Raw genomic sequence first — 24,591 nt, 5'->3', positions numbered from 1 at the left:
CCTGGATCATATTAGTCTGAATCAGATCATACCTGGATTGAACCAAACCAGATCTGGACCTGTATCGATTGAACTGGACTGGACTATCTGTTACTGAGAGAAATAGGGAGGAATGGTTGGAAAAAAGATAAATAAGTGTGAAGATTGTTCGTAGTGCCTTAGAAAGTGGTGTTTGGTGAATTATCAGGGACTTGACTACAGATCTGTCAGTTATAGTATTGATTATATGGTGGATTGATCGATTAATTGATTTGCTGACAGATCTACACATATACTGTGACAAGATCTAAAATAAGGAAGGGAAAGGCCTCTATTTAGGCACGTTGGTATTATGTTTCATTCACAGAGTGGGAATTTAAGTTCAGAGAATCCGTGTCTTTAAGTTGGTTGTTCTTATATTTCTGTTGATATCGTGGGAAAGATGAGATGATCACAGTGAAGTGTAGGATTTCACTCTCACCACTTCCCTTCTACACACTTTCCTGAGTCAGCAAGTCAGTAATCGGATTCACTTCAATGATTCAGAGTTTTAAGACACATCATGAACTGGATATCACATGGAATCAGCTGATTGATGGGAATTGTCTAATTCCTACATGTGTTTTTATTCAGAGATCATTCAGTCCCACAAATGACAACTCCTAAGATGATTGACAACATCACTGTGTAGTGATGCTCTATCACTGGCTATCTGTCTGGATCTTTGAGAACGACTCTGGAGGAATGACTTCAACTTTAACTTTAGATCCCTCCTCACCATCAAAATAGGCGACCTTTGACTAAACCTCTATTTTCCCACGCATCAGATCTGAAGAGGGCTTTTTTCTGTGTCTACCCACTTTTGGATATTTTCCATTCCATAATCGTTTACATTTAATATCCATTTTGTTGGCCATTCTCTCATGCTGCTCAGTGCCTTATGTTAGTACAACCTGACACGCTTAGCCAAGCCTCAAAGTACCTAGCCTAACTGACTGACTGCTGCATAGCTTAGCATCTGTTGTTCAACAACAGCGACTATTCCTATCACGAACTTTGCACCTGCTGGAGTCTCTCACGCCAGGCCTCTGTGTGTGGGCTTGCCCTCAGCAGGCTCCCCTTGCCCTCTCCCAGCCATGGGGATCCAGATCCAGGGTATGGAGCTGTTTGCCATTGGCGTGGTCATGATAATGTTTGTGGCAGTGCTCAAGGGCTTTGGCATCCTGGAGCCCATGTCCTCCTTTGAAGGTAAGAGCCCCCAGTGAAAAGGCTGGGAGGCAAAATGCTGGTGGTCTGTATCTTTTTATTCCTTGTTCAAAAAGGTGGACATGGCATTTAGGTCGACGTTTCAGCATTAACTATCTGCTATCTGAGATAGGGTGTTAAATCTGTATCTGGTATTTGGGAGGAAAAGTGGGTATGTGGTGCATACGGGTTACACAGTAGATATTCCGGGATCATATCTGGGTATCTAGTATCTGGGATGGGGCATTTGGTGTGTGATGTCTTGGCATTGGATATATTCTAAGAGAGTATAAAAACAAGTCACACACTCTACAGTCTTAGAAAAAAACGGGTTCCAAAAGGGTTCTGTGGCTGTCTCCATACAGTAGGAGAACCATTTTTGGTTCTTGGTAGAGGTAGAACCCTCTTTGTTCCAGGTAGAACTCTTTTGGGTTCCACGTAGAACCCTCTGTTGAAAGTGTTCTACATGGAACCCATGGAAGTAAAAGGGGTTCTTCAAAGGGTTATCCTATGGGGACAGCCAAATAACCCTTTTTGGTTCTAGACAGCACCTTTTTTCTAAGAGTGTAAACCTAACCAAACATAAAGCTCCCCTCTTCTGAGGCTGGGGTAGGGCAGTATGTCTCTTGTCACTGGGGATTCTGAGATAGGGCATTATGGTATCTATTAGGAAATCTTTCTCAAGAGAAAATATATGTTTTAGTGGGCATTGAAGTAAAGTGTACACTAAAGGTAATGTGTAGATTCAGGGTCGTAAAGAATCACATCAGCCATCTGATTATATACTGTTCCCTAAAGAATAAATAGTTTTAGGCCAAAGGCCAGTCAAAGTGCCCTGTGGTCACTGTGCCAAAGCAATTACAGTTGAAAGCCTTCAACCTCACATTGAAGTGCTTATCACAGGCATCATAAGCATTAGAGAGCATTATACTGTAATGGTAATAGCTATGTGTGCCTTTTACATTCTTATCTAGGAATCAGGTAAATAATGATGTAGTATTTGACACATTTGGTGTTCCTGTGGATAGTTGATTGTGAAGGAGTGGCTCATACATGAATCATTGCATATTTTTCTCTCACTAAATCCCTTCATCTGAACTCAAACTTCTGTCCTCTCTTCTTGCTCTCAATTCTTCTGCAGTGCATCTCTCTTTCTCTCTCTCTCTCTCCCTCAGTCCTTCCACAGTGCATTTCTCTCTCTCCTTCTCCTTCCTATTCCTCCCTCTTTCCATCTCCCTCTCTCACATCTTCAGATAGGCAGGGCCCACACCCAGGTCTAGCATTACCTAGCATTAATTATACATGCAGTATTGAACAGGCTTTCTCTGAGACCGCCTACATATGGAGCCTGCAGTCCTTCGCCAGGACCCTGAAGGACACTGGCCATCCAGCAATGGCCCCCAAAATCCTCCCCCACTGTTCAGTAGTGTCCCATAATAGCTTTTCCTCTCCTCTTTTTCTCTCACTTTCTCTCTTTTAAGTGACTCTCTGACATATACTCAGTCCCAGCAGACATATACATAGAGAAATACATAGTTACATTACCATAATAATAGTTGCATAGCCATAATACATAGTTATATAGCCATAATAATAGTTACATAACCATAATTATAGTTACATAGCCATAATACATAGTTACATAACCATAATTATAGTTACATAGCCATAATTATAGTTGCATAGCCATAATACATAGTTACATAACCATAATAATAGTTACATAGCCATAATTATAGTTACATAGCCATAATACATAGTTACATAACCATAATAATAGTTACATAGCCATAATACATAGTTACATAGCCATAATTATAGTTACATAACCATAATAATAGTTACATAACCATAATACATAGTTACATAACCATAATAATAGTTACATAACCATAATAATAGTTACATAGCCATAATTATAGTTACATAGCCATAATAATAGTTACATAACCATAATAATAGTTACATAGCCATAATTATAGTTACATAGCCATAATACATAGTTACATAGCCATAATACATAGTTACATAGCCATAATAATCGTTACATGTCCATAATCCATAGTTACATAACCATAATAATAGTTACATAGCCATAATAGTAGTTATATAGACATAATAATAGATACATAGCCATAATAATAATTACATAGTCATAATAATAATTACATAGCCATAATAATAGATACATAGCCATAATAATAGTCCCATAGCCATAATAATAGATACATAGTCATAATAATAGTCCCATAGCCATAATAATAATTACATAGCCATAATAATAATTACATAGCCATAATAATAGATACATAGCCATAATAATAGTCCCATAGCCATAATAATAGATACATAGCCATAATAATAGATACATAGCCATAATAATAGATACATAGCCATAATAATAGTCCCATAGCCATAATAATAGATACATAGCCATAATAATAGATACATAGCCATAATAATAGTCCCATAGCCATAATAATAGTCCCATAGCCATAATAATAGATACATAGCCATAATAATAGATACATAGCCATAATAATAGTCCCATTGCCATAATAATAGATACATAGCCATAATAATAGATACATAGCCATAATAATAGATACATAGCCATAATAATAGGTACATAGCCATAATAATAGATACATAGCCATAATAGTAGATACATAGCCATAATAGTAGATACATAGCCATAATAATAGATACATAGCCATAATAATAGATACATAGCCATAATAGTAGATACATAGTCATAATAATAGATACATAGCCATAATAATAGATACATAGCCATAATAACAGGTACATAGCCATAATAATAGGTACATAGCCATAATAATAGATACATAGCCATAATAATGGATACATAGCCATAATAGCCACATAGCCATCTGATGGTGCTGTATTTTGGGTTGTGTGTGGCGTCAGTGAGATGAGTCTGGCCTTTAATGTTATAATGGCAGTGGACTGATCAATACAGTCTGGACTTCTGCCAACTACTTCCTTACTACTGCCACCAGAGGACAGTAATGATCACCACCTTTATTTCAAAGGAGTCATATTGTCTTTCTCTCTCTCTCTCTGTGTGTGTGTGTGTGTGTGTGTGTGTGTGTGTGTGTGTGTGTGTGTGTGTGTGTGTGTGTGTGTGTGTGTGTGTGTGTGTGTGTGTGTGTGTGTGTGTGTGTGTGTGTGTGTGTGTGTGTGTGATGAGTCTGGCCTTTAATGTTATAATGGCAGTGGACTGATCAATACAGTCTGGACTTCTGCCAACTACTTCCTTACTACTGCCACCAGAGGACAGTAATGATCACCACCTTTATTTCAAAGGAGTCATATTGTCTTTCTCTCTGTGTGTGTGTGTGTGTGTGTGTGTGTGTGTGTGTGTGTGTGTGTGTGTGTGTGTGTGTGTGTGTGTGTGTGTGTGTGTGTGTGTGTGTGTGTGTGTGTGTGTGTGAGTTGAAAAACAGTAGTATGAGGACCTTGAATTAAAGAGATGGGTTTTTGGCAAGTGTCACAGGCCTCGAGGGAACTATTGTCCAGTGAATTACTGTATCTGCTCTATCTGACTGTGTCTGACTATGGGTACGTCCCAAATGGCACCATATTCCCTATATAGTGCACTACTTTTGACTAGGGCCCACAGGGCTCTTGTCAAAAGTAGTGCACGATATAGAGAATATGGTGCCATTTGGGAATCGTCCGGTGTGAAGCCTCTGCCTGCTGAGAGCTGTGTTAATGAACTCTGGAGAGACAAGAACAATTAGACTTGAACTGGATCACAGAGCCTGCTGGGGACATGGGATTTAGGACAAATGGGCTGGGTCTCATTACTGTAAACTAAAGCGTCTTCTTTTCCTTTTCTCCTCTTCATCATCTACACTAATCTGAAAACATAGGCTTGGTATAAGCAATATGGCGTATTTCTATTGGGTATCAGCTTCCACCTGTCTTTTTCTATCAGATCAGAGCAGATGAAGGAGATGAGGAGAGGAAGCCACTTTAAACTGTTGGTATGCAGCCATATACACTGAATCCTTAAAGGCAAATGGGTATACTGACAAGCACTGCATCAATTTTGTGGAAATACCTTGTTAAACATCTTCGTAATGAATGCAGAAGTCTTATTACAGATTTGTCTTGTACGCAGGGGGTACGGAGGGATTTCTTTTGTCGCTGGAACTGTCCCTAAATATAGTTGGTTTTTCACGATTATTTGAAAGAAATGTGTTAGGTTCCTTCTGTATCTGTGGATAGTTTTCACAGGAGTTCACAGGTTAATGGGATAAAGAGAATGAGAGGAGGAGGGGAAGCCAAGGAAAGAAGGAGGGATGGCAGAGAGTAAATTCTCACGGTTAAGTGATGCATGTCTGTTCGTTCATCAGAGTTTTGATTCAGTGGGATGATATCAGTAACCTCTAACCTGGCTGTCCCAGGACTTGGGAGTTAAAGGACGGGACAATAAGTAAACAATTGGAATAATTTTTTGGGAAAACAAACAGCGTGGGATTTGTCATGGAAAGAAGGATTTTACTTGTTACCTGTACTTTCAGTTTTATTTGAGAGGCTGTTTTCAGTCCTTTTGAATATCATTGAGCATGAGTCTGGTCAAATCGCTTTTCATGGCTTCAACTTAAATCTCTTTGCATCACAGTTGGAACTATTCTCTCTAGAACTGTAGAACTCTATAAGAACTTTATAGCATCCCAAGGATCTAAAGCCATATCTGTCTTTAGTTTGAGAGACAGATGGTATTTTATTGAAAGACTGATAGAGAGAAAGAGAGAACGGAGGGAGAAAGAACTGAGAGAGAGAGGACAGAGAGAATTTTCACGCTGGGGGAACAAAAAGACGGAAAGACGGAGGAAGAAGGGGAGATGAGTGTCAGGTGGGAGTCGGAGGGGCTACAGACTGTTGGGATCGTCTGCCTTGTATTAATGTTCCTCAAACTGATGCACTTACTGGGACTCATCGACATCACAGAGACCGGTGAGAGAGGGGGGGTGGAGGGAAAGAGAGAGAACGATAGGGAGAGAGAGAGAGGTTGGATGTAGATGGAAGAGAGAGAGGGAGATTGAGGGAGGGAGAGAGGGGAGAGGTTGGATGGAGGGAGAGAGAGAGGTAAGATGGAGGGAGAGGAAGGGAGAGAGTTTGAAGAGAGGTTGGAGGGAGGGTGGAGGGAGAGAGGTTTGAGGGAGGGTGGAGGGAGAGATGTTTGAGGTAGGGTGGAGGGGGAGAGGCTGGAGGGAGGGTGCATGGAGAGAGGGAGAGAGAGAGGTAAGATGGAGGGAGAGAGGTTGGAGGGAGGGTGCATGGAGAGAGGGAGAGAGAGAGGTAAGATGGAGGGAGAGGAAGGACGAGAGGTTGGAGGGAGAGAGAAGGGAGGGAGGGTGAAGGGAGAGAGGTAAGATGAGGGAGAGAGGTTAGAGGGAGGGTGGAGGGAGAGAGGTAAGATGAGGGAGAGAGGTTAGAGGGAGGGTGGAGGGAGATAGGTAAGATGAAGAGAGAGGTTAGAGGGAGGGTGGAGGGAGAGAGGTAAGATGAGGGAGAGAGGTTAGAGGGAGAGTGGAGGGAGAGAGGTAAGATGAGGGAGAGAGGTTAGAGGGAGGGTGGAGGGAGAGAGGTAAGATGAAGAGAGAGGTTGGAGGGAGAGAGGTTGGAGAGAGGTTGGAGGGAGGGTGGAGGGAGAGAGGTAAGATGGAGGGAGAGGAAGGGAGAGAGGTTGGAGGGAGGGTGGAGGGCGAGAGGTTGGAGAGAGGTTGGAGGGAGGGTGGAGGGCGAGAGGTTGGAGAGAGGTTGGAGGGAGGGTGGAGGGAGGGAGGGAGAGAAGTAAGATGGAGGGAAAGGAAGGGGGAGTTGTTGGAGGGAGAGAGTTAAGATGGAGGGAGAGGAAGGGAGAGAGGTTGGAGGGAGGGTGGAGGGAGAGATGTTTGAGGTAGGGTGGAGGGAGAGAGGCTGGAGGGAGGGTGCATGGAGAGAGGGAGAGAGAGAGGTAAGATGGAGGGAGAGGAAGGAAGAGAGGTTGGAGGGAGAGAGAAGGGAGGGAGGGTGAAGGGAGAGAGGAAAGATGAGGGAGAGAGGTTAGAGGGGGGTGGAGGGAGAGAGGTAAGATGAGGGAGAGAGGTTAGAGGGAGGGTGGAGGGAGAGAGGTAAGATGAAGAGAGAGGTTAGAGGGAGGGTGGAGGGAGAGAGGTAAGATGAGGGAGAGAGGTTAGAGGGAGGGTGGAGGGAGAGAGGTAAGATGAGGGAGAGAGGTTAGAGGGAGGGTGGAGGGAGAGAGGTAAGATGAGGGAGAGAGGTTAGAGGGAGAGTGGAGGGAGAGAGGTAAGATGAGGGAGAGAGGTTAGAGGGAGGGTGGAGGGAGAGAGGTAAGATGAAGAGAGAGGTTGGAGGGAGAGAGGTTGGAGAGAGGTTGGAGGGAGGGTGGAGGGAGAGAGGTAAGATGGAGGGAGAGGAAGGGAGAGAGGTTGGAGGGAGGGTGGAGGGCGAGAGGTTGGAGAGAGGTTGGAGGGAGGGTGGAGGGCGAGAGGTTGGAGAGAGGTTGGAGGGAGGGTGGAGGGAGGGAGAGAAGTAAGATGGAGGGAAAGGAAGGGGGAGTTGTTGGAGGGAGAGAGTTAAGATGGAGGGAGAGGAAGGGAGAGAGGTTGGAGGGAGGGTGGAGGGAGAGATGTTTGAGGTAGGGTGGAGGGAGAGAGGCTGGAGGGAGGGTGCATGGAGAGAGGGAGAGAGAGGTAAGATGGAGGGAGAGGAAGGAAGAGAGGTTGGAGGGAGAGAGAAGGGAGGGAGGGTGAAGGGAGAGAGGGAAGATGGAGGGAGAGAGGTTAGAGGGAGGGTGGAGGGAGAGAGGTAAGATGAAGAGAGAGGTTGGAGGGAGGGTGGAGGGAGAGAGATAGGTAAGATGGAGGGAGAGGAAGGGAGAGAGGTTGGAGGGAGGGTGGAGGGCGAGAGGTTGGAGAGAGATTGGAGGGAGGATGGAGGGAGGGAGAGAGAGAGGTAAGATGGAGGGAGAGAAAGGGAGAGAAGTTGGAGGGAGGGTGGAGGGAGAGAGGGAGAGAGAGAGGTAAGATGAAGGGAGAGGAAGGGAGAGAGGTTGGAGGGAGAGCGGTTGGAGGGAGGGAGGATGGAGGGAGGGAGAGAGGTAAGATGGAGGGAAAGGAAGGGAGAGAGGTAAGATGGAGGTAGAGGAAGGGAGAGCGGTTGGAGGGAGGGTGGAAAGAGGTAAGATGGAGGTAGAGGAGAGGTTGGAGGGAGAGAGGTAAGATGGAGGGAGAGGAAGGGAGAGCGGTTGGAGGGAGGGTGGAGGGAGAGAGGTAAGGTAGAGGAAGGGGGAGGGTGGAGGGAGAGAGGTAAGATGGTGGGAGAGGAAGGGAGAGCGGTTGGAGGGAGGGTGGAGGGAGAGAGGTAAGGTAGAGGAAGGGGGAGGGTGGAGGGTGAGAGGTTGGAGGGAGGGTGGAGGGAGAGAGGTAAGATGGAGGGAGAGGAAGGGAGAGCGGTTGGAGGGAGGGTGGAGGGAGAGAGGGCAACAAACTGCGTTTATGAAGATTCTGTCTATTCCTCTTTTGTTCTCCCTAGCCTGTATTTGTATTCCACAATGTCTGACTTGACTTGACCATGTTCTCTGTTTTTTCCCTCCCTTTTCTCATCGTCTCTCTGTACCTCTCTTTACTCCATTTACTGTCTTTACATCTCTATCTCTTACTTTCTCTCACACACACTCTCTCTCTTTTGTGTGTTAAAAGATGGTACGTATGGTTTTTAGAAACTCCACCTCCTTTTTGATCTATGTCTTGCTTCTCTTTCTCCCAGTCTTAGTGCTTTCTCTTACTGTGTTTGAACAAGTAGGACTAATACACCTCAAACAGCCTTATAGTCAACATTCTTAGTCATGGCTTTAATTGGATTAATGTTTTCACTATTACTAATCTGGCACCTGTTCACTCAAATCTAATCAGTGAAAACTAACATATAAATGGGTTTCTTTGCAAAGATCACGTTATAAAAGAAGGTACCTCCCTCTCATTTTGAGTCCTCGCTTTGTTTTTATCTCGCTCTTTTTCACTTTTATTCTATCTCTTTCTTGATCTCACGCCTTACATGTGTTATCCCTCCCTCTCCTCTATTACTCTGCTTGCCATGCACTCATCCTCTACCCATCCCTCTCCTCTATTACTCTGCTTGCCATGCACTCATCCTCTACCCATCCCTCTCCTCTATTACTCTGCTTGCCATGCACTCATCCTCTACCCATCCCTCTCCCTCTATTTCTCTGCTTGCCATGCACTCATCCTCTACCCATCCCTCTCCTCTATTACTCTGCTTGCCATGCACTCATCCTCTACCCATCCCTCTCCTCTATTACTCTGCTTGCCATGCACTCATCCTCTACCCATCCCTCTCCTCTATTACTCTGCTTGCCATGCACTCATCCTCTACCCATCCCTCTCCCTCTATTTCTCTGCTTGCCATGCACTCATCCTCTACCCATCCCTCTCCCTCTATTTCACTGTCCTCCTCTCCCTCTTTCCCTCCTCTCTCCCTCTTTCTCTATCCCTTTCTCTATCCCTTTCTCTATCCCTTTCTCTATCCCTTTCTCTCTCTCTCTATCCCATTCTCTCTCTCTCTCTCTCTCTCTCTCTCTCTCTCTCTCTCTCTCTCTCTCTCTCCGTCTCTCTCTCTCTCCGTCTCTCCCTCTTCTCTCTTGTTTACAGACAGTAGTGAGATTGATTTGGAGCTGTCTACGGTTCGTCACCAGCCAGAAGGCTTGGACCAGCTGCAGGTTCAGACCAAGTTCACCAAGAAGGAGCTCCAGTCTCTATACAGGGGCTTCAAGAACGTACGTAGTGGAACAGAGAGGATGGGGTGGGGATGCTGTGGGACTGGGACTGCAAATCAAATCAAACTTTATTTGTCACAGACCTTACCGTGAAATACTTACTTACAAGCCCTTAACCAACAGCGCAGTTCAAGAAGAGTTAAGAAAATATTTACCAACTGACTAAAGTAAAAAAATATATATATAATAATAAAAAGTAACACAATAACATAACAATAACAAGGCTATATACAGGGGGTACCGTTACCGAGTCAGTGTGCGGGGGTACAGGTTAGTTGAGGTAATTTGTGCATGTAGGTAGGGGTGAAGTGACTATGCATAGATAATAAACAGCAAGTAGCAGCAGTGTACCAAACAAATTCCCGGGATGGGGGGGGGGGGGGGGGGGGGGGGGTCAATGTAATAGTCCGGTGGCCATTTGATTAATTGTTCAGGAGTCTTATGGCTTTGGGGTCAAAGCTGTTAAGGAGCCTTTTGGTCCTAGACTTGGTGCTCCGGTACCGCAAGTCTATGACTTGGGTGACTGGAGTCTCTGACAATTTTACGGGCTTTCCTCTGACCACCGCCTGTTATATAGGTCCTGGATGGCAGGAAGCTTGGCCCAGTGATGTATACGCACTGTGGGCCATACGCACTACCCTCTGTAGCACCTTACGGTCAGATGCTGAGCAGTTGCCATACCAGGCTGTGATGCAACCAGTCAGGATGCTCTCGATGGTGTAGCTGTAGAACTTTTTGAAGATCTGGGCAGGATGCTCTCGATGGTGTAGCTGTAGAACTTTTTGAAGATCTGGGGACCCATGCCAAATTTTTTCAGTCTCCTGATGGAGAAAAGGTTTTGTTGCGCCCTTTTCTTTTTTTTTTAACTCAGTTTATTAAGTTTTACACACACACAAGACAACACAAAGCAATATAAATAATATACTCAACTAGAAAAAATACAAATAATATATTTTTTTTTTAATAGCTTTAAAGATACCATACTTTAGACAAGTTAAACACACCAAGCAGAAGGCTACAAAGGTTAAAGGGCAATCTATAGTACAGGGACAGAGCAAACACCTCACCATTGTTCCTGTAAACAGTCAAGGGATAGGGGTGGAGAAATGCAACCACTCACAGACAGTCATGGCCACAGACCGACCATCCACTGGACCAAAAATAAAAAGTTTACAATGCTTTAAAATAAAAAATGAATAATAATCATTTTATGTAGGCGTGAACAAAATTTAAAAATAACTGGGAAAAACTAGCTCACATTTTAGTCTCTGCCCGGGCAAGATGAACAAGGCATCCGCAGGTCACAATCAATAAGCACATCAACCTTAATGCCCCCCCCCGCCCCAGAAAAAAACACAAAGAAATGCTCATCCAACCCCTAAGTCACAGGGGGGTCAAATACAGACTTATTTTGGTTTTAATAGGAATGCCATCAGAGGATGCTGTTTAAAGTAAGACGGGAATGGAGCCCAAGCCTCATTAAACAGTTTGGGGTTCCCACGTGAATTGAATTGAATTTCTTCTAGTTTCAGAGAGCACAACACATCTCTCACCCAATATTTATAAGATGGGGGAGCTGCCATCTTCCAGTTCTGTAGTATTAGCCGTCTAGCTAAAATAGTTGTATAAGCAACAGTGTCCGACTGGATTCTTGACAGGGGGGTACCTATGGGCAGTACTCCAAAAAGGGCTGTAAGGGGAGACAGATCTATAACAGTGTCATATATATCAGAGAAACATTTAAATATGAATTCCCAGAAACCTGACAGTTTATGACAGTGTCACACCCTGGCCTTTGTTATATTGATTTTCTTTATTAGTTTAGTTAGGTCAGGGTGTGACATGGGGGATGTTTGTGTGTTTTGTCTAGTTTAGGGTGTGTGTATTGTTTAGGGGGTTTTGAAGATGTATGGGGTTGTGTTCAGTGTAGGTGTTTAGGAAAGTCTATGGTTGCCTGGTTTGGTTCTCAATCAGAGACAGCTGTTTATTGTTGTCTCTGATTGGGAGCCATATTTAAGGCAGCCATAGGCTTTAGGTGTTTGTGGGTAATTGTCTATGTTCTATGTTGCATGTGTGCACTTAGTTCGTTTTAGCTTCACGATCGTTTGTTTTTGTTCGTTTAATAAGTGTTTGTTTTTTCTTCATTAAAAGAAGATGTCTTTTTTCCACGCTGCGCCTTGGTCCACTCATTCGTCTCATAACGATCGTGACAGAATTACCCACCAAAAAAGGACCAAGCAGCGTGTCAAGCAGCAGCAGGAGCTATATACACAGGATTCTTGGACTTGGGAGGAGATACTGGATGGTAAGGGACCTTGGGCACAACCGGGAGAATATCGCCTCCCTCGTGAAGAGCTGGAGGCAGCTAAAGCCGAGCAGAGGCGATATGAGGAGGCAGCACGGAAGCAAGGCTGGAAGCCTGTGAGTAAAACCCAAACATTTCTTGGGGGGGGCTACAAGGGAATGTGGCGAAGTCAGATAGGAGACCTGCGCCAACTCCCTATGCTTACCGTGGAGTGCGAGAGTACGGGCAGACACCGTGTTATGCAGTAGAGCGCATGGTGTCTCCTGTACGTGTGCATAGCCCGGTGCGGGTTATTCCACCTCCCCGCACTGGCAGGGCTAGATTGAGTATTGAGCCAGGTGCCATGAAGCCGGCTCAACGCGTCTGGTCTCCAGTGCGTCTCCTCGGGCCGGCATACATGGCACCAGCCTTACGCATGGTGTCCGCGGTTCGCCTACACAGCCCAGTGCGGGTTATTTCACCTCCCCGCATTGGTCGGGCGACGGGGAGCATACAACCAGGTAAGGTTGGGCAGGCTCAGTGCTCAAGGGAGCCAGTACGCCTGCATGGTCCGGTATATCCGGCGCCACCTTCCCGCCCCAGCCCAGTACCACCAGTGCCAACACCACGCACCAGGCTTCCAGTGTGTCTCCAGAGCCCTGTTCCTCCTCCACGCACTCGCCCTATGGTGCGTGTCTCCAGCCCGGTACCACCAGTTCCGGCACCACGCACCAAGCCTCCTGTGCGTCTCCAGAGTCCTGTGCGTCCTGTTGCTGCTCCCCGCACTAGCCTTGAGGTGCGTGTCCCCAGCCCGGTACCACCAGTTCCGGCACCACGCACTAGGCCTAATGTGCGTCTCCAGGGTCCAGTATGCCCTGTTCCTTCTCCCCGCACTAGCCCTGAGAGGCGTGTCCCCAGCCCGGTACCACCAGTTCCGGCACCACGCACCAGGCCTACTGTGCGCCTCAGCAGGTCAGAGTCGGCCGTCTGCCCAACGCCGCCTGCACTGCTCGTCTGCCCAGCGCCGTCTGAGCTGCCTGCCTGCCCAGCGCCATCTGAGCCGCCTGCCTGCCCAGCGCCATCTGAGCCATCCGTCTGCCCAGCGCCATCTGAGCCATCCGTCTGCCCAGCGCCATCTGAGCCATCCGTCTGCCCAGCGCCATCTGAGCCATCCGTCTGCCCAGCGCCATCTGAGCCATCCGTCTGCCCAGCGCCATCTGAGCCATCCGTCTGCCCAGCGCCATCTGAGCCATCCGTCTGCCCAGCGCCATCTGAGCCATCCGTCTGTCCCGAGCCATTAGAGCCGCCCGTCTGTCCCGAGCCGTCAGAGCGTTCGTCAGTCAGGAGCCGCTAGAGCCGCCAGTCAGCCGGGATCTTCCAGAGCCGCCAGTCAGCCGGGATCTTCCAGAGCCGCCAACCAGCCGGGATCTTCCAGAGCCGCCAACCAGCCGGGATCTTCCAGAGCCGCCAACCAGCCGGGATCTTCCAGAGCCGCCAACCAGCCGGGATTTTCCAGAGCCGCCAACCAGCCGGGAACTTCCAGAGCCGCCAACCAGCCGGGATCTGCCAGAGCCGCCAACCAGCCAGGATCTGCCAGAGCCGCCAACCAGCCGGGATCTGCCAGAGCCGCCAGTCAGCCATGACCAGCCAGAGCCGCCAGTCAGCCATGACCAGCCAGAGCCGTCAGCCAGCCATGACCAGCCAGAGCCGTCAGCCAGCCATGACCAGCCAGAGCCGTCAGCCAGCCAGAGCCGTCAGCCAGCCATGACCAGCCAGAGCCGTCAGCCAGCCATGACCAGCCAGAGCCGTCAGCCAGCCATGACCAGCCAGAGCCGTCAGCCAGCCATGACCAGCCAGAGCCGTCAGCCAGCCATGACCAGCCAGAGCCGTCAGCCAGCCATGACCAGCCAGAGCCGTCAGCCAGCCAGGATCCAGCCAGAGCCGTCAGCCAGCCAGAGCCAGCCAGCCAGGATCCGCCAGAGCCGTCAGTCAGCCAGGATCCGCCAGAGCCGTCAGTCAGCCAGGATCCGCCAGAGCCGTCAGTCAGCCAGGATCCGCCAGAGCCGTCAGTCAGCCAGGATCCGCCAGAGCCGTCAGTCAGCCAGGATCCGCCAGAGCCGTCAGTCAGCCAGGATCCGCCAGAGCCGTCAGTCAGCCAGGATCCGCCAGAGCCATCTGCCAGTCCGGAGCTGCCCCTCAGTCCGGAGCTGCCCCTCAGTCCGGAGCTGCCCCTCAGTCCGGAGCTGCCCCTCAGTCCAGTGGCGCCCTCTGGGATGGTATTCAGTCCGGGACTCGCCGTTCCAGAGGCGCCACCAAAGCGGGTAGTGACTATGGTGGAGGGGGGTCCACGTCCCGCACCCGAGCCGCCGCCATAGGAAGGCCCACCCGGACCCTCCCCTTCTGTGTCAGGTTTTGCGGCCGGAGTCCGCACCTTTGGGGGGGGAACTGTCACACCCTGGCCTTTGTTATATTGATTTTCTTTATTAGTTTAGTTAGGTCAGGGTGTGACATGGGGGATGTTTGTGTGTTTTGTCTAGTTTAGGGTGTGTGTATTGTTTAGGGGGTTTTGAAGATGTATGGGGTTGTGTTCAGTGTAGGTGTTTAGGAAAGTCTATGGTTGCCTGGTTTGGTTCTCAATCAGAGACAGCTGTTTATTGTTGTCTCTGATTGGGAGCCATATTTAAGGCAGCCATAGGCTTTAGGTGTTTGTGGGTAATTGTCTATGTTGCATGTGTGCACTTAGTTCGTTTTAGCTTCACGATCGTTTGTTTTTGTTCGTTTAATAAGTGTTTGTTTTTTCTTCATTAAAAGAAGATGTCTTTTTTCCACGCTGCGCCTTGGTCCACTCATTCGTCTCATAACGATCGTGACAGACAGCCCCAAAACATATGCAACAGTGTGGCTGGTTCCATTTTACATCTGACACAGGTAGGATCAAAATCAGAGAATATTCTTCCAAGTTTGGCCCCAGACCAGTGGATACGGTGAACCACCTTGAATTGAATGAGGCTGTGTCTAGTGCTAAAAGAGGACGAATGCACCCTGTGCAGCACAGATTCCCAGGTGTCTTCCCCAAGTTCCTCCACCAAATCCTTTTCCCATCGAGTCTTTAAAGGCACCAAAGAAGGGTTCTGTAAGTCATGAATGATTGCATATACATCTGAAATTGCGCCGCTAGGAAGCTTGTTCAGTTCCAAGATGCTCTCTATAGCTGTATTCGCAGGCCTATGGGGAAATGCAGGTGTGTTAGCTCTGACAAAGTTCCACGTCTGGAGATAGCGGAAAAAGTGGGATTGGGGGAGGTTGAACTTTTCCTGTAGCTGAGCAAAAGAGGCAAATGTATCATCAAAGAATAATTGGGCTAGTGAGGAGAGGCCTAGTGAGTGCCAGATGCCAAAAGCCCCATCATTCAAAGATGGAGGAAATATTGGGCCTGATAGAGAAAAGCCTCGGAGGCTAAAGGCTAAACGGAACTGATTCCAAATTTTAAGAGACTGCTTTACAATTGGGTTGACACACCTTTTGCCTAGGGACACTGGGAGAGACGAGCACAACACAGAAGAAAGTGCAGCAGGTTTACACGATTCAGGTTCCATCTGGACCCAGAGTGGTCTAGGGCCAGTAGGATCAGTCTGCAGCCAGTACAGAAGGGCTCTGAAATTTGCAGCCCAATAGTATGTCTGAAAATTTGGTAGAGCTTAACCCCCAATGACTTAGGCTTCTGTAAATGTTTTCTACCAATCCGTGGTACCTTGCCATCCCAAATAAAATGCATGAATGTTTGATCCAGTGAAATAAAAAAAGATTTTGGAATAAAAATGGGTAAACATTGAAATAAATATAAAAATTTGGGCAACACACTCATTTTAATGACATTAATCCTTCCGATAAGAGAAAGAGGTAGCGAATTCCAAAAAGTAAAAGATTGTTTCAAACTGTCTGCTAGAGCAACAAAGTTTTCCTGAAACAAATTTGAATATTTCCTTGTCACTTTAACTCCCAAGTAGGTGAATTGATCCTGGACAATCCTAAACTGAGAACTTGTAAAAGAGCACTTTAAAGCAGCCTTGTTTACAGGAAAAAGCTCACTCTTGCCTAGATTCAGCTTGTACCCTGAGATTGATCCAAACTTTTTAAGAACAGATAAGGCGCGTGGCAATGAGGTATCAGGGTTAGAGATAAACAAAAGGAGGTCGTTCGCATATAGCGAGACTTTCTGCTCTAAGCCCGTCCTGATTATTCCTTGAATGGCATCATTAGAGCGTAGTGCAATGGCGAGAGGCTCGTTTGCCAAAGCAAACAACAAGGGGGAGAGTGGACAACCCTGTCTGGATCCGCGGTGCAAGGGAAAATAGTCAGAGGACAAGTTGTTAGTCCGTACCGAAGCCATGGGGGAAAAATAAAGAATCTTTATCAACGCAATGAATTTGGGGCCAAAGCCAAATCTATAAAGGGCAGCTGTTAGGTAATCCCACTCAACGCGGTCAAACGCTTTTTCCGCATCAATTGAGACCACCACCTCCGGGTCCTCCGGCGCTGGGGAGTACAGTATATTCATAAGGCGCCTAATATTGAAAAACAAATGCCTATTTCTCACAAAGCCAGTCTGGTCAGAGTGTATTACTTGGTGCAGCGAGCCTTCCATACGGATGGCTAAAAGCTTGGCTAGGATTTTGTAATCACAGTTTAAAAGCGAGATTGGGTGATAGGATCCACATTCCAGGGGGTCTTTGTTTTTCTTTAATAGTAATGAAATTGAAGCCTGATAAAGACTAGGCGGTAGCTTTGAGGTATTAAGGCACTCTGCAAATAGTCGAGACAAGAATGGGCAAAGCAGACCAGAAAACGTCCTGTAAAATTCGGTTGGAAAACCGCCCGGACCCGGTGATTTACCACTTTTCATTGCGGACACTGCTGTTGCAATCTCCTCAGGTGTAAATTCTTCTTCTAGACAGTCATGGGAGTCTGTATCAATTGAAGGCATATTCAGGCCATTAAAGAAGGAATCAATCAGCAAAGGGTCTTGAGGGGATTCAGAGGTGTATAGCGCAGAGTAAAATTGTTTGAATTGATCATTGATCTCTTTATGTATAACTGTGGTGGCACCAGACGGGGTCCTTATTTGTGGGATTAAACGTGAGGCCACAGATTTACGGATCTGATGTGCAAGGAGTTTACTGGCCTTGTCGCCTTGTTCATACACTCTGTACCCAGCTCACAAGAGTAACTGTTCAGCTTGCCTGGTAGAAAGCTCATCAAATTCAGATTGGAGTAGTTGGCGCTCTTTATGCAGATCAGAGGAAGGATCCGTAGCATACTTCTCATCCAATGTGGCTATGGACTCGCTCAGGTCCCGAAGTCGCTGAGAGCGAACTCTGTTTTGGTTGGCTGTATAAGAAATAATTTGGCCACGTAGGTATGCTTTGAGAGACTCCCATATGGTAGAGCAGGACATACCTAGTGTTGAATTAGTTTCAAGGAATAAGGTGATTTCAGAAGAAATGAAATTGACAAACTCCTTATCTGAGAGTAAAATGGGGTTAAGACGCCATTGATAACACATAGGAGGTCGCTGGGGAAACTCTAGTTCAAGCACTAATGGTGAATGGTCAGAAATAACAATACTCTTGTAAGTACACTGCCGAAGGTTAGGCAGAAGTTTTTTGTCCAAAAAGAAGTAATCAATCCGGGAGTATGTTTGATGAACATGAGAATAAAAGGAATACTGTCTATCTGTAGGGTGTAGGGTGTAGGAAACGCCAGGCCTCAAACATGGCATATTTCTGAAGAAAGGATTGAATAAGTAGGGCACATTTAGATGGGCCTGTAGTTGTTCGTGAGGACTTGTCAAGAACTGGGGACATTTTACAGTTGAAATCCCCCCCTAAAATCAACAAATGAGAATCTAAATTGGGTATAGCAGACAAAAAGGAAGAAATTAAACTTGTGTCATCCCAATTGGGAGCATAAACACTAGCCAAAACAAGAGGGGTAGAAAACAGTTTACCGGTTACTATGACGTATCGTCCCTTAGGATCAGCAATAACCTTAGAAGCTACAAAGGGAGTAGCTTTATCAACCAAAATGGCAGCACCTCTTGATTTACTATGAAAGTTAGAGTGGAACACTTGACCAACCCAGTCCCTACGCATCCTAAAATGCTCACCAGTCCTCAAGTGAAACTCTTGTAGAAATGCAACATTTGCATTCAAACCCTTTAAGTGTGTCAACACCCTCTTACGCTTCACTGGGTTATTAACCCCTTTGATGTTCCACGAAATGTACTTGATCGCATTATTTCGGCCCCTCTGGGCATTCCCGTTATACAACCCTGTCATTAGAGCATAGAATGGAAAAGCAATGAGCGCCCAAAAACCCCAGAATAACTTGTCTCAGAGTAATAATGTACGGTGGTAGATGTTTGGAAAAAGTACAGAAAAAAAAACTAAAAAGACAGAATGACAACATTAGAACTGAACAATTCAAACCCCCCTCCCCCCCCCCCCACCCCCTCCCCCCATCCCAGACAATACCTCCCCAAACGAGGTACAAGCCTAAATAGAACATGTTCTCTTCACACAGTATGTCTGTGAGAGTGCGGTCTTAAACCTAAACCCACAGTCCCGCTCTTTAAAGTCGCGTTTTGTTAGTGGATCAAACAGCAAAAATAGATTTTTTTATTTCTTTTTTTATTAAAAAAATAAAAGTGAATCCTTGTGCAAACGAAATTACAAAAGCACCACTTGTAGAAGTATATAATTATATTCCCAGTCTTATAACAGGCATTGAGAGAGAAAATAAATCAAATGTATAAAGGCTCTCAGCCAAAAACATAATTTGAAGTAAGGAAATCGTAGTAAGACAATCAAAAATAATAATAATAATAATTATAATAGTTGTCTAGTTGACGCTGAGACAGCTTACAACCAAGACCAAAAAACTACGTGTGCGCAACATTGAACGTTTGCTGGGCATATATGACGCTCAAAACTTTTAAAATTGAAGTGAAGACCCCATAAAACGTGTAGCCTCGGGAAACATTTACTGTTTACTGGGTCAATGCAAACGGATGCAGTAAACAAATAACCAAAAATATTTTGAGTCACTGAGACACTATGTAAACAAACTGAATAGGTGAGCGAGACAGCCTAGAAACACAGGTGTTAAGTAAAACCTTAATACAATGGAATTAAAATGACTGAATGCTTGTAAGGCAAGCACACTAGATGATCAAAACATTAGATCACATCAAATAAGCCTGAATGGGTTCGCCAACTCCCAACTTGTACAAGACTAGCATGTTATAACTAAACATAATTGTACCACAGGTGGGTTACTTACTGTCCACAGTTCGCAAGCAACAGTTGCTGAACTGTGAGCAAGTTCAAGACTTCTTGATGTGACGTTGAATGTGAGACATAGCCTCATCCGGAGACTCAAATGTGTAGTCTTTACCATCATGAGATAGCCATAAACGGGCCAGGAATCGCAGTCCATACTTCACACCTGGATGGTCCCGAAGTAGTCGTTTGGCCCGGGGCTTTGGGCGCAGCGACCGGTGGGCACGATCAATCAGGGGCTTTTCATCTAAGGCAAGAACATCCTTCAGCAGCCCAGAAACGAAATCCGTGGCGCGAGGCATTTCCGCTGACTCTGGGACCGATACAAGTCTCAGGTTGTTACGGCGAGAGAATCCCTCTAAACTCACACAGCTCTCCTTCACCTTTTTCAAATCCGCAGCTAGGCGTTTCACGTCAGCCTCCAGGGATGTAGTTAAGTCGGAGACATTTGTAGCGGAGGTTTCCAGTGCTGCAATCGTTGTAGTGTGCGACGCCGTTGTTGTTTTGAGTGATGTGATTGCTGGCACCGTCTCGTTCCGCAGGATGGTTAGATCTGCTTTTAAAGTATCAGAAACCTCCTGTATTCGGGCCTCAATCATAGCAACCACCTCCGTTTTCATTTCAGCTATCTCAGAGCGTAGTAGTTTGATGGCCTCGAGAATGTTAATTTCAGCACCGCCAGGCCAAGCCGCACCCCCGGGTAAAGTGTGAGTCCCCGGGTCCTCAGACTCAGGAGAGGGCGGTGATGAGAGTGGGTCTTGTAGGCCGGGTTTTCTCAAAGTCATGCTTTTGGCCTTATGTTTCGTCGACATGCTGACATTCGGAAGCAAAGTAGTCTTGGTTTTTACGGAAAGGGATCACCAAACTAATATTTGAAAATAAATACGGTTCTGCTGCAAAATTCACATAAACTTTAAGAATACCACGGGAGCAAATGGAAAACACGTCAGTCGCACATGGCGTCCCTCCAATCCCCCCTTGTTGCGCCCTTTTCACAACTGTCTTTGTGTGTTTGGACCATGATAGTTTGTTGGTGATGTGGACAACTCTCGACCCGCTCTACTACAGCCCCGTTGATGTTAATGGGGGCCTGTTCGGCCCACCTTTTCCTGTAGTCCACGATCAGCTCCTTTGTCTTGCTCACATTGAGGGAGAGGTTGTTGTTCTGGCACCACACTGTCAGTTCTCTGACCTCCTCCCTATAGGCTGTCTCATTGTTGTCGGTGATCAGGCCTGCCACTGTTGTGTCGTCAGCAAACTTAATGATGGTGTTGGAGTTGTTTTTGGCCACGCAGTCTTGGGTGAACAGGGAGTACAGGAGGGGACTAAGTACACACCCCCGAGGGGCCCAAGTGTTGAGGATCAGCATGGCAGATGTGTTGTTGCCTACCCTTACCACCTGGAGGTGGCCCGTCAGGAAGTCCAGGATCCAGTTGCAGAGAGAGGTGTTTAGTCCCAGGGTCCTTAGCTTAATGATGAGCTTTGTGGGCACTATGGTGTTGAACACTGATCTGAAGTCAATGAACAGCATTCTCACATAGGTGTTCCCTTTGTCCAAGTGGGAAAGGGCAGTGTGGAGTGCGATTGAGATTGTGTCATCTGTGGATCTGTTGGGGCAGTATGCGAATTGGAGTGGGTCTAGAATATCCTTTCAAAGCACTTCATGAATCCCGGAACATATTCCAGTCTATGCTAGCAAAACAGTCCTATAGCGTAGCATCCACGTTTTCTGACCACTTTCGTATTGAGCGAGTCACTGGTACTTCCTGCTTTAGTTTTTGCTTGTAAGCAGGAATCCTCTGGTTGCACATGTGACATGCTGGTAAACATTTGGTAAAACTGATTTAAGTTTGCCTGCATTAATGTCCCCGGCCACTAGGAGCACTGCTTCTGGATGAGCATTTTCTTGTTTGCTTATGGCCTTATAGAGTTGGTTGAGTGCGGTCTTAGTGCCAGCATTGATCTGTGGTGGTAAATAGACGGCTACAAATAATATAGATGGGAACTCTCTTGGTAGATAGTGTGGTCTACAGCTTATCATAAGGTACTCTACCTCAGGCGAGCAATACCTTGAGACTTCTTTAATATTAGACATCGCACACCAGCTGTTATTGACAAAAAGACACACACCCCCTCCCCTCGTCTTACCAGACGTAGCATCTCTGTTCTGCCGGTGCATGGAAAATTCTGCCAGCTCTATATTATCCGTGTCGTTGTTCAGCCACGACTCGGTGAAACATAAGATGTTACAGTTCTGAATTTCCTGTTGGTAGGATAATTGTAATGGTAGGTCATCAATTTTATTTTCCAATGATTGTATGTTAGCAAGTAGAACGAAAGGCAGTGTGAGTTTACTCGCTCGCCTACGGATTCTCAGAAGGCAGCCCAATCTGCATCCTCTTTTCCTCCATCTTTTTTTTACGCAAATGACGGGGATTTGGGCCTGCTCCCGGGAGAGCAGTATATCCTTCTCGTCGGACTCGTTAAAGGAAAAAGCTTTTTCCAGTTTGTGGTGAGAAATCGCTGTTCTGATGTCCAGAAGTTAATTTCGGTCATAAGAGACAGTTGCAGCAACATTATGTACAAAATAAGTAAAAAAATAAGTTACAAACAACGCAAAAAAAACTAACAAAATAGCACAATTGGTTAGGAACATGTAGAACGTCAGTCATCCTCTTCAGCGCCATCTTAGAGGTTGAGCTTGGATCTCTATTTTTGGGCAGTTTGGAGTTTTACATGAGAATGTTGAATAAATGTGATCGAGTAGATTTGAGTATACGTACTTTAAAAGTAATAGACACATGGCTTTTCCTTGTACACCCCTCCCTCCCTCTCTCCCCCTCTCTCTCTCTGGTAGGAGTGTCCCAGTGGTTTGGTTGATGAAGAGACGTTCAAGACCATCTATTCTCAGTTCTTTCCCCAAGGAGGTAAGAGGAGAGAGCTACTTTATCTCCATTGACTCTCTGTTTCCATGTGCCTGGAATATGATAATAGTACACCCGACTCTGACAGATTTATATGAAGAATGCCAGGAAAAGCTTATGGTTGCTGATTATTTGAATGTCTTCCTACCACTAACACTCTCCCCCTTCCCCTTCCCTCTCCCTCGTCTCCTCACCCCTCTCTCATTCCCTCCCTCCTTCTATCGTACAGACGCCACCACCTATGCACATTTCCTGTTCAATGCGTTTGATATGGACAGAAACGGCTCTATTCGTTTTGAGGACTTTGTGATCGGCCTGTCTGTTCTTCTGAGAGGGACAGTCACAGAGAAACTCAACTGGGCCTTCAACCTGTACGACATCAACAAGGACGGATACATCACTAAAGAGGTACTCTGTGATTGGCTACTATAGAAACATTGCATATCTAAATGATTGGCTAGTTTTAGATAAATCACGGTAAACTGACTCTCACTCTCTTTCTCAGGAGATGCTGGCTATTATGAAGTCCATCTATGATATGATGGGCAGGTACACCTACCCCAGTGTACGGGACGAGGCACCCTCTGAACATGTGGATAAGTTCTTCCAGGTGCGTGCCGCACTGTGCGCACAAACACACAAACACGCAAACACTGTTCATACACACACCAAAAAAAAGCTTTTGATACCCACTAAACTTCCTCTCTTCCTCTCTCCTTACTTCCTTCCTTTCTGTCTCTCCCTTACCCCTCCCTCCCTTTCTCCTTTCTTTAGAAAATGGACAGAAACCGAGATGGAGTGGTGACCATTGACGAGTTCATTGAGACCTGTCAGAAGGTACCACAGTTACAAAACATTAAAGCACATCTGTACGTTAGCTAAATTTTGAAATAAATAATAAAATACATAGATGTTGTTAACACTTTACTTGTAGTGGCTATAACTAAGGCATTCATAACACATTTATGAAACCAGTCACCTTTAGGAGTGTTGCAGCATCCTCAGTTACAAACCTTTTCACATTTAACACATTTATTCAACATTCAAACAACATCAAAAGTTTTCAAAATAAATACTTTTTTATCATTGGATTATCACTTGGTAGGCCATCATTGTAAATAATACTTTGTTCTTAACTGACTTGACTAGTTAAATAAAGATTAAATAAAATAAAATAATAATTATACAATTATTTAACAGTGGAAATGTGTATTTATACTGCCACAGTACCAACCCTCTGTCACACTAGTCACGTAACAGACTGGGAGCAGGATTAGGGGTTAGTGACTGTGTGCATTGAGTGTGCATTGAGTGTTTTGTATCCTCTCTCGTGATCTTTCAAAACGACAGAATGCCACCTTGGAATTATCAATATTATCTTATTGAATAATGCATTTTCTGTTAGTGGGGTGAATAAGCATAATAATAGTTGAGTTTGTGAAATAAATCTCAAATATAAAATATTTCAAAGTAGCCACTGTTTGCCTTGATGACAGCTTTGCACACTCTTGGCATTCTCTCAACCAGCTTTATGAGGTAGTCACCTGGAATGCATTAAACAGGTGTGCCTTGTAAAAGTTAATTTGTGGGATTTATTTTCTTCATAATTCGTTTGAGCCAATCAGTTGTGTTGTGACAAGGTAGGGGTGGTATACAGAAGATAACCCTATTTGGTAAAAGACCAAGGCCATATTATGGCAAGAACAGCTCAAATAAGCAAAGAGAAACAACAGTCCATCATTAAGGGGGGATGCCTTCAACTGAAATGTGTCTTCCACATTTAACCCAACCCCTCTGAATCAGAGAGATGCCATAATCGACATTCACATCTTCGGCACCCGGGGAACAGCCTTGCTCAGGGCAGAACGACCAATAATTTTTTACCTTGTTAGTTTGGGGATTCAATCCAGCAACCTTTCCGTTACTGGCCCAATGCTCTAACCACTAGGCTACCTGCCACACCCTGTTGGTGGGTTCTACAATCCT

At 45.8% G+C, this 24,591-nt stretch overlaps 1 protein-coding gene across 1 annotated transcript in view; it reads left to right on the top strand.

Moving 5' to 3' along the window:
- Window positions 1-1,115: 1,115 nt before the first annotated feature.
- The window catches only part of LOC120062879, a 34,912-nt gene continuing 11,436 nt past the window's right edge, over window positions 1,116-24,591 (top strand). Inside the window, exons 1-6 of the mRNA XM_039012947.1 lie at window positions 1,116-1,227; window positions 9,933-10,057; window positions 22,539-22,608; window positions 22,835-23,013; window positions 23,111-23,215; window positions 23,380-23,442. Of these exons, the coding sequence (XP_038868875.1) occupies window positions 1,116-1,227; window positions 9,933-10,057; window positions 22,539-22,608; window positions 22,835-23,013; window positions 23,111-23,215; window positions 23,380-23,442 (654 nt within the window). The remainder of the gene's footprint in view (window positions 1,228-9,932; window positions 10,058-22,538; window positions 22,609-22,834; window positions 23,014-23,110; window positions 23,216-23,379; window positions 23,443-24,591) is intronic.

This window comes from Salvelinus namaycush, chromosome 18 (genome assembly GCF_016432855.1).
Source record: "Salvelinus namaycush isolate Seneca chromosome 18, SaNama_1.0, whole genome shotgun sequence".
NCBI classification, from domain to species: domain Eukaryota; kingdom Metazoa; phylum Chordata; class Actinopteri; order Salmoniformes; family Salmonidae; genus Salvelinus; species Salvelinus namaycush.
Note: the sequence above shows the minus strand (reverse complement) of the source record. Positions and strands in the feature narration are given on the sequence as shown.